The sequence below is a fragment of the Arachis hypogaea genome, chromosome 11, assembly GCF_003086295.3.
Source record: "Arachis hypogaea cultivar Tifrunner chromosome 11, arahy.Tifrunner.gnm2.J5K5, whole genome shotgun sequence".
In the NCBI taxonomy this organism is placed as follows: Eukaryota; Viridiplantae; Streptophyta; class Magnoliopsida; order Fabales; family Fabaceae; genus Arachis; species Arachis hypogaea.
In genome coordinates, this window is record NC_092046.1 from 30,531,255 (window position 1) to 30,545,618 (window position 14,364).

The 14,364-nt window shown below is 32.0% G+C and overlaps 1 protein-coding gene across 1 annotated transcript; it reads right to left on the minus strand.

Moving 5' to 3' along the window:
* Window positions 1–2,164: 2,164 nt before the first annotated feature.
* On the minus strand, window positions 2,165–4,719 carry LOC112720607 (uncharacterized). The gene is made up of 2 exons (XM_025771598.2): window positions 4,100–4,719; window positions 2,165–2,788 (listed from the first exon to the last, which is right to left on the minus strand). The coding sequence occupies exons 1-2, from the start codon at window positions 4,543–4,545 to the stop codon at window positions 2,308–2,310; spliced, it is 927 nt and encodes a 308-aa protein (XP_025627383.1). The 5' UTR covers window positions 4,546–4,719; the 3' UTR covers window positions 2,165–2,307.
* Between the last annotated feature and the right edge of the window lie 9,645 nt (window positions 4,720–14,364).

Genomic DNA, 14,364 nt, shown 5'->3' on the forward strand with positions numbered 1-14,364 from the left:
TTTCAGGGACATCAAGAAATAGATAACTGCTATGGTCGAGGATCTACTTTCTTTCTGGATTCAACCATTAAAATGTACATTAGGTAGCTTCTATAGCAGTTGCAATTTGGTGAATATGTAAGTATTTTTGTAAAATTTTGCATTGCAGTATTATTATTGTGTCAATCTTTTCTCAAGTTAAATTTGTCCCTTTTAGTTCTGTTTTTAAAGCTAAAAAGGAATAATACATCATTGTGTATTTATCAAGCAGGTTATTATTATTTTTCTTTGTGTGAGGACCAAGCAAACATTTTTTGGAGAGTCCCTCTACATCACAATTAGTGTATTAACCTACTGAACAAATGAATGATTGGATGATTAAATTTTGTTTTGGTTTACCTGGAGTTCTTCACTCATAGTCCTTCAACTTTGAGGTGTGATTGCAATCCGACTCTCTAGCCAAAAAGTTCGTAAGCAACGGTTGTCTATTGTATCATTGATTTCACCATTTAGTTTATGCTCTTATGTTCTTGTACAAGAATTATGTATGTATACTTAGTAGTGCTGGTAAGTGTTAAGATTTGTTTGTAACTTTGATTTGGAATATAGTGAAAATTTTTACTTTGCCGTGGTTTTTTTATCTCTCACATTGGGAGATTTTTTTTCACGTTAAAATTTAATGTTCTGTTGTCTAATGCTCATAACAACTACATTCACAAAATGACAAGCACTTAATTTATGATGGGGCCATAATTTATGATGGGACCGAATGAGACAACAGTAATTTGATACTACAGTTTGAGCAACTTGAAAATACTACTTGAGCTACTTTTGTCTTATAAAGCAGAAAGACGACATCAAAATTTTGATTTTTAGTAATAATGAATGAGTATACAATGAATCCCAAATTGTGGTGGGAGGAAAAATTATGCAGCAAAAATACACTCATTACATATTATCCAGATTGAAGTAGAAATTAATATAGGCAAACTACTAAAACTAAATAAATACATAACTACATTTACCATTTAACAACTATCATCTCAACTTAGTGGAATAGACAAGATTTTTATTGCTATTATCATCTTCATTTCGATCAGTGATCTCTCCATCTATTCATTTTCTATCTCTGCTAGAGTCCTTTTACTCATGATGATAATTGCAACGATTTCTCTCCAGTCTTTTGTTCCTACAAGAAGGAATGATAAAAAAAAGTGATAAATGAGAATCAGATTATAGCAATACTAAATTATCTTACTCTTGTTCTCCAGTTATGTATAATGCAGAATTCAAAAAAGGGAAAGAACATACATTATGGAATAGGATCTCGTCGGCTTCAAGCATGTGGATTATGTGTCTGATTTTAGGTCTCTTTGTGACATCTGGATCAACACATTTAAGAGCAACCAACAGAGCAAAGCTTAAGAGCCTTTCAAGACGGCTTTTCAAGAAGGTTCAGATCGATGAGTTCCTCTGATTTTCTATTGCCAACCATAGTTTTCAACTCAAGGTGCAATGAACAAGATGAATCGGTGATCCACTACCTACTGACTTGCCCCAATTTTCTAGAAGCTTAGCAAAAAGCCTAAATCCATGTTCCATAAGCATTGAATGAGAGCTAGCGATGGTGGATCAGCACTATGGAGAAGTTCAAGAGCAACGCAGAGCCAAATAAGAAGCTCGAGCTGGTGGCCAACTTACACTCTGGCAGCTTTGGAAGGCAAAGAATGAATTGATATTTGAAGGATCTCGTCGATCACCATCTCTTAACTTAAAACTAGCGCAGACAATGGTAGAAGAGGGGATGAAGATGACCTAATATTTTCTCCAATTGCTAATGATGGCTAGTGCTAGCTATCTTACTTATTTAATTTCTAGTGGAACTATTTCAATTTTTTCTTTGTCTTTTGTCCAAATTGAACCATTCTTTATTTTAATAAAGTTACCTATCTTAGACAAAAAAATAAAAGAAAAAAAAGAAAATTACAACTGAGCAGTTGCAATTGTTTTTGAAATGTTTTTGAAAAATATATTAAACGTGCTTAAAAAATATAGGAAATTTTTTTTTTTTATTTTACTCATTCATTTATTGTTTTTTCCTTTTTCTATCTTTAAATTTGATGAAAGTCAAGTGGTCATGCACATACACCCAATTTTTTGCCTTATCTAAATAAACAAAAATATATTATTGCAAGTTGAAACAATGTAACATTTCTAAAACAAAACAGACAGAACAAGTTCAGAAAAGTTCTTCCACCGTATGTGAGATCTTATTCATTATATATTCTCAACACTATATTATGCCTCAATTCATAATACCCTGGAAAACTAGCAGTACTGGCCGTTGATCTTATTGGTGTTCATGTTGAACTTGCTGACGTCGCCAACACAAGCGTTCTTGAACAAGCCAACATCAGTGACCCCACGAATCAATTTGTAGCCGCGGCTCCTGAACTGATCCGGACCGTCGAATGGCATAGCGAAGCCAGCCAAGTAGGGCCCACCGCCCTCTTTCCTCTTCATTCCTAACACGGTGCTCTCAATCTTCCTCATCATCTCCTTCACCTTTTCATTTCTGGGATCGTGCATGCACCCAACACTTGCACTCAGATCCAATGGTCCAACCATAATTCCATCAACCCCATCAACGGCTGCAATTCCTTCTACGTTTTCCACTCCCTCTGCAGTCTCTACCTGGCACAGAATCAACAAGTCTTTCTCGTACTTCTTTGCGTAGCTTTCATCAATACCAAACCTTGACGCCCTTACAATCGGTGTTGCCACTCCACGAACTCCATTCGGAGGGTACCTGTCATAATTTGTATGTAATATTATTACTTTAATAGTTTAGCAATATATTCATGTTTCAATTTCCTATATATACTTAGAATTCCGTTAGGGAGCTAATGAAGAATTTTGATAATGTATACAATGGATTGGTTATTTAGTTCAATAGAAATAAATAATAAATTTAAAAACTTTCATTCAATTATTTCAGATCAAATTTTAAATTTTAAATTCTCCAATTTCAAATTTTAAAATTTTAAAAAATTCAGTTAATTATTTTAAAAAAATAACCATTTGAAATCTTAATTTAGTAAAGCATTTCACTCCAATATTCTCTTCTTTTTCAACCGGCGATCACCCCATTTTATCATCTCATTTCACCGTTGCTACTTGACTTATCACACGCCACTCACCCTTAATAAAAATAATCAACTCATTATACACATTGTATACAATTAGTATTAGTTTCTAATACTTTCTCTTTCAATATATATTATGGAAAAAGTTTAAAGATCCAACTATAGTATAAGTTAATTTTTTTATTTTTTAGTTTAAAATTTAAGAAATTAAAATAATAAAAAATTATTTTTTATTTTATTTTATAATAAACTTATTTTTAATTAATTTATTGAAATTGACTTTATACATAATCGTATATTAATTTTCAACCACATTAAATATATAGTAAAATCGAATTTTCAACTTAACTATTGTCGTATAATATATATTAAATATAAAATATATATTAAAAATAAATTAAATAACATATATTTATTAGAAAGATATTTTTACCATCAACAAAGGAGTTAGAATAATAGTGGGATTAATTTTACGATTATGTTAAATATATACTAAAATCAATCATTAACATAAAATTATATTAAAATAGAAAATACATATTAAAAAATGAGTTAAATAATATACGTATTTATATATAAATATATAATAACTAATTTTATTAATTGATTTTAGTATAAAAAAATATTTTTATTAATCATAACAACTTATATAAATGCCAATCAGTTATAATTTAAATGACATAATCTCGCCATACTTATTTAAGAGATCGCGGATTTGAGTCTCCCTTATCTTTGGTAAAGAAAAAATTACATAAATATATTTATAAGGTGATTTTAAATATTCAAAATAAACATAAAAAGTTATTTATTAAATAATTATTATATATTTGTATACATATTATTTACTTAGTTTTAGTAAAATAACCATTTAATCAAAGTTTATTTATGAACATCAAATATCCATACGTTTCAATATAATAGTTTATTAGTTACTCAATTTTAGTATAAATATATGAGAAATTATTGACTTATACCTGCAATAGGAGACGGCCTTCTTGGCTGATTCGGGGCCGTCAACGAGGGGGAAGATAATGCCTTGGGGACCAAGGTCGAGCACTTTCTTGACCCACACGTGCGAAAGCTCCGGCACACGAACGATGACCGGTGTGTTGGCCGCAGTGAGTGCATGGATGCATCGCAGGCCTTCAGAGATGCCTCCGAAGCCGTGCTCGAGGTCAAGGATAACGAAGTCATAGCCAGACCATCCTGCTATCTCAACCATCGTAGGGCAGAAGCTAAGAAACGACATACCGTACAAGCAATCACCGTCTTGGAGGCGAGCTTTGATTGATTTTCGTTCCGTGGTGACGATGGTATCTTGTTCGGTTTCATATACGGCATGGTTATTACCATTGGTGTAACCGTGGTTATTACCATTGCCGTTGCCGTTGCCGTTGATGATGTGGTTGATGGTTTCCATTCTATTTGATGATGAAGAAGATAACTAGTCAACTAATTAATAAGAATTGCTAGGTAGCTAGCCTTTGTTGATTTTGCTAAGTTATGAAAGCTAGCTAGCTATCCAGCCAAGCTTATTAGCTTATAACTCTATTGAGGCTTGGCTACTTGTGATGGTGATGAAAAGTGTGTGAGGGTCGGGTTCTTTTTATAGTGGGAAATTGGGTAAAGTAATGAAGGGGGAAGTAGCCAAAGAGGTGGTTGTTGTATTGAGAGCTTGGTATGGGGTTGCATGCATGCATGCTCATTGTGGTGGATGGGACTTGATGATACTCCTCAGAAATCATAATATTGATTATTGGTCGTGTCTTGTTTTTTGTGGCTGCAATATAGGGCAGTGAGCGAGGGTCTACTGTTGAAATCCGTGTATGATATTATCCCTGCTTGCTGAAAGGAATTGAAGAGGAGCATGTGTTAGCCCATTGTTGATTATTCTGAAGCTTTAATTATTGTGGGCAGGTACTGATGATCCATGATTGCATTTGGGCAGTCATATGATTGATTCAATTACTAACAGGATAGCATCCATTATATTGGCCAGCAATTCCATTGATGATAAAATAAGGGGGCAGTATTTTAAAGTCTCAAATTGACTCAATTTTGATTAAAAAAAAATCGAGTTATTAATTAATAATTAATAAATTTAAAATTAATAATCATGTAAATTTGGTGCAGCGAATAAATAAAATAAAATCGAGTTATAATTAATAATCATGTCAAGTCAAACCTGAGCGTATTATAAAAATCCTTGCAATTTAGCATATTTTTTATAGTATAATTTGGTAAGTCAATGATTACCTAATTTTTTATGGATCTAAACTTTATTTAAAAATTTGTTATTAGCCAAAAATTATTGTAATATTTATAAAAGAATATTCGAATTTACGACATACAATTATTTAAATAAATAAGTGAACTAATCACTTAACTAATTCAAATTAATTACTCAATTTTAATTTGATATTTGAAATTGGTTAATAAACTAATTTGATTATTGATTTTCTTTAGAAATTAATATAAACTAAATTATTAAGTTTTAAAGAAATTAAACACAATTCTTATTAGTATAATTTGGTCAATTGACAAAATTTTTGCCGTACATTTGTTAGGATAATGCTGTTGATTTGGACAATTTAATGTTGATAAATTATTAGATAATTTGATATATTTAATTAAATATATTTAAATGAATCATTTAATAATTTATAATATTTTTTTATGTGAAAATGTTATTATGTGGGTATTCCTTTTTAGTATTATTCTAGAATTATAACGATTATTTACCGTAAATACCTTTTAATTATGATCAATATGGTATATAAAATTTTTGAAAAAGTATAGGTAAACAATTTTTAATTGACCAATTTTAAATAACTATAATTAATAATTATTAATTTTATATTTTAAAAAAATAAAATTTAAATAATCATTAATTAATAACAATTAATTAGTATAAAATATAATTTAAAAATATTTATTAATTTTTTGTTGGCTAAATTCTATTGATAATTTAGTCAAATTAAAAAAAAATTTATTGGACATATTTAGTACACATTAATAAAAGTGCCAACGTCAAAAACTGTTGCAATGTCAGGATGACACTCACGTCAGTAGTAGTAGTATCATTACCATATTTTATACATGATGATTACTATGATGTTTAAAAGTGTTTGCCTAACTTACCAAATAAGTTAAAAATCAATATTTACTTTTAAAAGTATAAAAGTAAATAATCATTAAATATTTAAAAGTTTTCATAAAAATAAATTAGACAAAAGTTAGACACTAAATTATAGGCACCATAAAATTCACCTTTATATATTTAGTAACATTTGTCTATTAACACTTGTTAAAATATTAGTGATCGATTATAATAAAATTAAATATTAAATAATATATAAAATCAAATGTTAGTAAATACATTTAGTTATTATAAAAAGAATTACAAAAATTATTACATATTCTTAATCACACATATACAAATAAAAACCCTTTTTAATTTTTATAGCTAGAAATAAAAAGCTGTTATTCATCGCAATTCTGTCTCACATTTTTAGTGATATGAATCGTTTGATCTCATTCTGCTTTCTCAATTTTTTAATGTTCTAAATCTCTTGATCTTGTTCTACCTCCTCAATCTTTGGCTTTGCCTCCTGTCCATCTCTCGCACTACCTCATCGATCTCATATATGATTTGTCTCCTCAATCGTGCTCTCAATCTTGTTCTAACAGTAAGGTAAGTGAAATCTTAGATGATTCTCTTTAAATTCCTAGGGTTTAATTTTTTTATAGTTGTAATTGATTCTTCAAATCTCTTCCAGTTATATAAAATCGCCAAAAAAAAAAAAAACCTAATTCCCTCTTAATTCGCTCAAATCACTTCAACCCTGATGAATTATGAACATGTATATATGTTCTTTTCCATCGTTTTGTTTTACTTTTCATTTTTTATTGTTTGGCTATTATGTCCGTATTATGTGAGAATTTGCCACCTCCAATGATTTATTGAATTCTGTTGTCGTTGATAGGGAACAAAGCAAATTATTTTGATTCAAATAAAAAATTCATTATATACACTATAATATTTTGGGTCTATAGTCACAGTTTTTTTATCATGATAAAAAACTGTAATCATAGACTCTCTATAGTTACGGTTTTTTACTGTGACATAAAAAAAAATTATGGTCACGGTTTTTTAAAAAAGGATGATTATAGAGTATCCATAATCACGGTTTTTTTTTAAAAAAAAAAGACGGCCTAAAAAGGTCTATGGTCACGGTTTATGGAGTGATCTAAAGGAGTCTATGATCACAGTTTTTTGGGGTGACCAAAAAGAGTCTATGGTCATGGTTTTTTGGAAAAGGGTGACCTAAAGAGGTCTATGGTCACTTAAAAGGATCTATGGTCACGGTTTTAGGGGGTGACTTTAAATGGTCTATAGTCACGGTTTTTCAAAAAATAGTGACTTTAAAGGGTCTATGGTCACGGTTTTAGGAGATAATCTAAAGAGGTCTATGGTCACAGTTTTGGGAGTGACCAAAAGACATCTAAGGTCACGGTTTTGAGGAGTGACTTAAAAGAGTCTACGGTCACAATTTTGGGAGTAACCTTAAATGGTCTATAATCACAGTTTTGGGAGGTGACCTTAAATGGTCTTTGATCACGGTTTTTCAAAAAAGGTGACCATATAGTACCTATGGTCACAGTTTTAGGAAGTGACCATAGAGTACGGTTTTTCATATTAATTTTTTTAAACCCCTCTCCCAAAACGTCGTCGTTTTCCCCTCCCTCCCAAAATCCCCATTCCCTCGTAGCTAGGTTTTAACTTAGGAAAAATAAAAGAAAGATAACCAAAATTCCAATTCCCTCCCAAAAGCCCTCTTTCGTTCTTGCTCCCTATTCGTTGTGCAAAACCCTCGTCGTTCTTGCTCCCTACCAATCCGTTGCCTCTCAGTGTGTCGTCGTCGTCGTCATCAGAATCGAGAAGGAGAGGAAGGCGACGTTGAGAGAGAGGGACGTCGTCGAGCCAAACGCGAGAGAGAGAAGGGGCCACCGCAATCCACACCGCCACTGGAGAGATTGTCGCACGTCGCTGCTGCCATCAAGATCACCATTGTCGTAATCTAGTGTCGCCGTCACATCGCTATGGAAGAAGAGAGGGAGAAGATAATGCAAGCCAGTGGCCCAGGGGGAGGAGTTGCCGCCGTTCGTGCCTTCAGTCGCCGTTGCGGTCTCGCTATCTCCACTGTTTGGGTAGTCACCGGAGGGAGCCGTGGCTGTCCGCGCCGCCGTCGGAGCTGTTTCTCCATTTTGTCGCTGTCTGTGTGCTCGGGTATGTTTGTTCCCTCTTCCTCTGACCACTTTCCCCAACAATGTACCGAATTCCTAAGCTAAAAACCAAATTAAGCTTTAGGGTTCTATTAAGTTATAATATGATAACTTTAAATCTGATAGCTTTAATGTTTTAATGTACCCCTTTACTTTTTGCTTGCTGTGTTAGTTATTTCTTGCTGGATTTATTTAACTTTTTGCTTTGCTGCTAGTTTCTGTGTTTTTCAAATCTTGCTGCTATGTGCTAGTTTGTTAAATTGTTAAGTTGCTAATTGTTTCTGTGTTAGTTGTTTCTAGTTAAATTTAGTTGTTTTTAGTTCCTAATTACTCAATCATTATAGTTTTTTATTTTTATTTTCTTTTATCTGTTTACCAGAGTTACTTTTTCTGAAACATCTGACCCCACTTTGATTTAAATTTAGTCAAGTAGCAAATTCTCTTGTTCTCAAATGTGAATCCTTATGGCTAGTTTTCAGTAAAAATTTCTGTGTTTTCAATTTTTCAGTGCAGCAACAAAAAACTTGTTTGGTATGCTTGTAAGGTGGTTATTTGTTGGGACTGGCCTGGGTCTGGGCCCTCCTGCTGTTGCTCTGTATGTGACAGAGGTATCAATATGGTTGCATTTGCCTAATTGAGTAGGCTGAAATTTTAATTGATTATTCGTGAGATCACAATATTTGGTGGATGGTAGGTTTCTCCTGCTTTTGTATGGGGTACCAATGGAGCCTTAATCCAGATTGCAACTTGCCTTGGTATATTGGGAGCTTTATTGATCGGAATCCCTGTCAAAGAAATCTCTGGATGGTATGATTTAAATTTGAAATCATGTTATATACTTATTACTAGTCATATGCGATGTTAAATAAACCCTTTTTCGAGCCTCAGGTGGCAGGTGTGTTTTGGGGCATCTACTATTCCTGCTGGCATACTTGCTCTGGAAATGGTCTTCTGTGCAGAGAGTCCACATTGGTTATACAAGGTTGGCAGCTAATATTAGATGAAATTTTCTCTATTTTCATCGTTTTATTGTAACTTATTGCTGAATCCCATAAAATATGTAATGTTGATAATACAAATTGTTTGAGAGTTCCTCTTATGTTGCCTTTGAATGTATGCTTGATATCAAGCTTTTTTTTTTGTCAATAAGTGAAAGCTTGAGTATGCCTTGTTATGTTGCTGTTGTATCTATTTACTCTCTCATTGTAGTGTTGGTTTAAGTTTGTCAGTAAAAAGGTTGAAGAATATATATGTCCTAGGGTTTGTAGTTCTCGAAAACTTCTCTTCACTTATTTGCTTGTTCTCATTGTTCTATTTAAAAGCTAACTTTTATGGGTGTGAATAGAATATTATTCATGACTTGTTCTATTTTGTTAGAAGTTGGAGAACATTCTTATGATTTTATAGTAAAATTGATGGTAAGAAATTAAGAATATTGAATATTCTAACATTAGATTTTCGATAGGAAGTGCGGATTCCTACCCTTGAAATTAAGAAATTTATGAAGTTAATCAATCTTGACCAAGCTGAGGTTCAAGGTTCTCAGTAATAGTCATTACATTTGTTGTATATAGTAAAAGCTGGTCAGGGGATAGGAGGGATAAAAATGAGAAAAAGAATTGAAATTTTTATCACTGGTTTGCATATAGTTAGTAATAGTCACACCTTTTTAAACATGTATGCAGTCATTTCTCTCAACTACATTTTTCATTTTCTAATCAATATTGTTATACATTTGTATTATGTTGCCCCCATCAATCACTAGCCAACAGATTTTTATGCCGGTTATTATTTCCTTCAATCCTCTTCTCATTGGATAATACAACTCATTTCTCCAGAGTGTATCCTTTAATTAGTTTGTTTTGTTTTGTATTTTGTAATTTTGAAAGTAATTTTAAATCACTTATTTTGTTAAATGTCTTGGAAATATAAGACCATTTGAGAGTTGGGTTCAGCAATTGAAGGTGCAAACCTATCTGTTGGCATCCTCATTATTATTATTATTCATATTATTATAGATTATCAGAAAACAAACTAGTAACTGTTTGAGTGACTAGAACTACAGAGACCCTGCCCGCCTCCTCTCACTTGTTCAATTCTTGAGGTGAAATGAAATTAGATAAAGCACATATTTGAATTTTGGATGATGCTTTATATGTAATGGGTATGGATATGATTGATCCTTCCCTTGATTGAGATATGTTTGACTGTGGAACTTTGCTGCAGGGAATAGAAATGCATATGAGTTCTGTTGCTGAGAATGTATTTCTTTATCGATCCTCATTTTTATTAGAAGTTAAAACTTGAAGTTGTTATTTTAAGCATGATTAAGTAGCTCAATTGATTGGACTATCAGCTCATGTTGCTTATTGTATACAAAGCTAGTTTTATGTAAATTTTTTTGAAACTATCTAGCATTGTTACCTTTGTATATAATAAAGTTTCTATAATTTCAAAAGGACCACCTTTAATAATTTTGAAAAAGTAAATGATGATTTGATTATGTTGGAAGAATCCAGATCTGTTAATTGGAAGAATAAGGAGCGTACTTACCTAAGTTTTATCAATTGCCAATCTAGAGCTTTTCAGGTTTGCTTTGTTGTTTATGTTTCTTCATTTTATATTTCCATTTTTTTTCATGTGCTATATTTATATGATTTGGTGCTTTTATAGGAATTGAGAGCTACAATGAAGTCTGTCAAAAATGAAGTGTTAAAAACAAAAAGAAACTACTTAGAGGATTTCAAGTACTTTGGTAATATATACTGTATCTCTTCAAGTACTTTATATTGTTTTATGTTCTGTCATATACTATGATGCGGATGTGTGTTGTATAGTGTGTACTAGCTAGTATATGTGTGATGTATGTATGTTTTGATGATATGTTTTTTTCTCCTAAGTTAAAGAAGAATAAATGTAAGTGTTTATGTCTAATGTGACTTTGCTTTACATGTTAATAAAGCAGGTGCTTGCATGTTAATGAAGTAGGTGCTGAGCTTTCATATGGTAAAGTGGCTGAAACAAAAGTTCTCGAGCGTTGAGAAGGAAGAATAGCAAAACAAGAATCAATCTATCCTGGCAGAGTCTGAATTGTATTGCTCTCACGCCTGTGGAACACTTCTGTTAATAGTGTCTACTTAGTATTAGTGTATATATCACTGTATAAAACTGAGATTGAGACAAGTGTATTCACTCAACTATATTGGTATGTTAGTTGGTTACTTTAATCACAACTTAACTTAAATGTTGATTATCATTTTTCTTTTTTAGATTTATTTTGTGACTATCATCATTTTGGGATGTGATTATACTTTTAAAAAAAAATTAAATCTCATAAAACAAAATAAGCTATGGTCACGGTTTTAAGGTGGGGGTGACCATAGATAAGCTATGGTCACAGTAAAAATCGTGACCATAGATAAAGCTTTGGTCACGGTTTTAAGGTGGGGTGACCATAGAGGCTATGGTCATAGCAAAAAACCGTGACTATAGATAAGGCTATGGTCACAGTTTTAAGGAGGGGTAACTATAGAGGCTAAACCGTGACCATAGATAAGGCTATGGTCACGGTTTTAAGGTGGGGTGACCATAGAGACTATGGTCACGGTTTTAAGTGGAGTGACCATAGAGGCTAAAACGTGATCATAGCATCTACGGTCACAGTTTTAATAAAGGGGTGACCATAGAGCAACCTATGGTCACGGTAAAAAAACGTGGTCTAAAGTGTCAGAATTTGAACATTACAACCGTCACCATAAAAACCGTGACCATAAATAAAAAAACTGTGACCATAGGTCTATGACCATGACAAAATAGGCCACGGTGAAAAAACCGTGACCATAGGTCAAAAACCATGACCATAGACCAATGGTAACCCTTTTCACTAGCCATGGTCGCGATTTTTCACCATAACCATAGACCTTTTTTTGTAGTGGTAATATTTCTTTTTTCTTACTTTAATTTCTTTCTTTCTATTTTGCTACTATGATATATAACTTATTTTATTTTTTTTTATTTTTATCCTAAATTTTATTTAGATTGTTTCAAAGATCACACTGTATCTCATCAATAATGCAATTGCATAAATTGTCTAGTTAATAATGAGAAGGGTTTATCAAGAGTAATGAGATAATGCAATTCTAAAATATAAATTTTTTTTACTGATATTGCTACTTGCAAGTTATTGCAATTTAGAGTTAGAGTGATAGAATGATAATCTTTATTTCTTAAATCAAACAACAAATCTTCCCTTGTGTCCACCCTAAATAATAGGCAAACTTAAAATCGTGTTAGTCTAATCACATGAAAGTTAGATGGAGAGAAAGCAGGTTAATCTAATAATTATTAATTTAATAGTAATTCTAGAACATATTTGAGTAAATTATAGTTAAAGCCCAGGTGCGTCCCTCGCTACTTCTAGACCTTAGATTATTCTTTGTGACCTACACTAATTGATTTATTTGCTGGATCTTAAATGCCCTTGCTACATTAAGTACCAAACTTGGGACTAATATTAAATCCCAACAATAGTTTGCTTAGTGATGAATCTATATTTGATGATAATTTTTGTTTTAAATTGAGTAAATTTCATCACATAAACTCGTATTTATTCACTTGAATAATATACTTTTGTGATTTCTCTCTAAATTGTACCTAATTATGAAAATATGCTTTTTTGTGCCTTAATTAATTAATTTAATTCTACTTTTATTCTATTCGATGTCGTGATATATTTTGTTGTGTGATCTCAGGTCCAATAGGCAAGGATGGCTTTGGAAAAGTGGAAGAAAAGCATGCAAAGTGAGAGATTTCATGAAGAAACAAAGGAAAAGACCACACTGTTGTGTGCATACGCACAAAGAGGAATTCAGCCAGTGTGCGTATACACACAACCCTGTGCGTACGCATAAGTCTTAATGCGTGACTCACATTAAAAAATTTCACGTGGCTCGCAATTTGGGGGGACTTTTGGCCCGATTTTGGAGACCCTGAAGTTGAATTGGAAGCTCTATCAAAAGGGCAACATTCCAAGACACACACACATCATATTTTAGTTAGTTTTTAGCATATTTTAGGTTAGTTTTTTAGAGAGGCACTCTCCTCTCTCTATAATTTAGGGTTTTAGGTTTATTTCTTTTCATAGATTTAGGTTTTTATCTTGTTTTAAGTTAGTTTTCCTTACTTTTTATTGTCCTTGTAGCTTAGTTCTCTTAGTTTACTTGTTAATTTCCTTTATTTTGTTACTTTCATGTTCATGAACTCATGTTAATTTTGATTTTTTTAGTGAAATTTGATGTTTTTATGTTTATTGTTGCTTAGTGAGTTATTATTATTGTTTTCTTGCCATTGGTAGCTATAGATTTTATTATTCACGCAATTTACCAAGCTTTTCCTTTTATGCATGCCAAGTGTTTGATAAAATGCCTTTTTTAGTTTTAGTGTAGTTTTTCACACTCTTGGCTTAGGATTGAAGACTTTGGTGACCATAAGTCATTGATGTCCAATATTGGTTGATAGATTAGGGTTGTTAATTGATTTGGTTTTCGCTAATACTAGTCTTTCACTAAGCTAGTTAGTGAGTTGGCTAGGACTTGTGGATTGAGATCAATTATACCTATTTGACTTATCCTCGATGTTAGGATTGACTTATCCTCGATGTTATATATATCTTAGCTTACTCCTAGTTTTATTGCTAGTTATTGCATTTTTATTTTAGTTGGTATATATTCCATAGATATTAGTTGTGATTGGATATTGTGAATAGTAGATAGCTCCTAGTTCATTTCTTCCTAAATGTTCATGATGATTTTTGGATAGTGGAAACTAGGAAAAAGAGCTAGGAATTTTGAATTGCATCCAAGACATACATACATACATACATTCATACATGCATAGGTAATAAGCTTGGTAAAAACAACAAAAGTTTTCAAGAAAATCTCTTTTTAGGTCATTC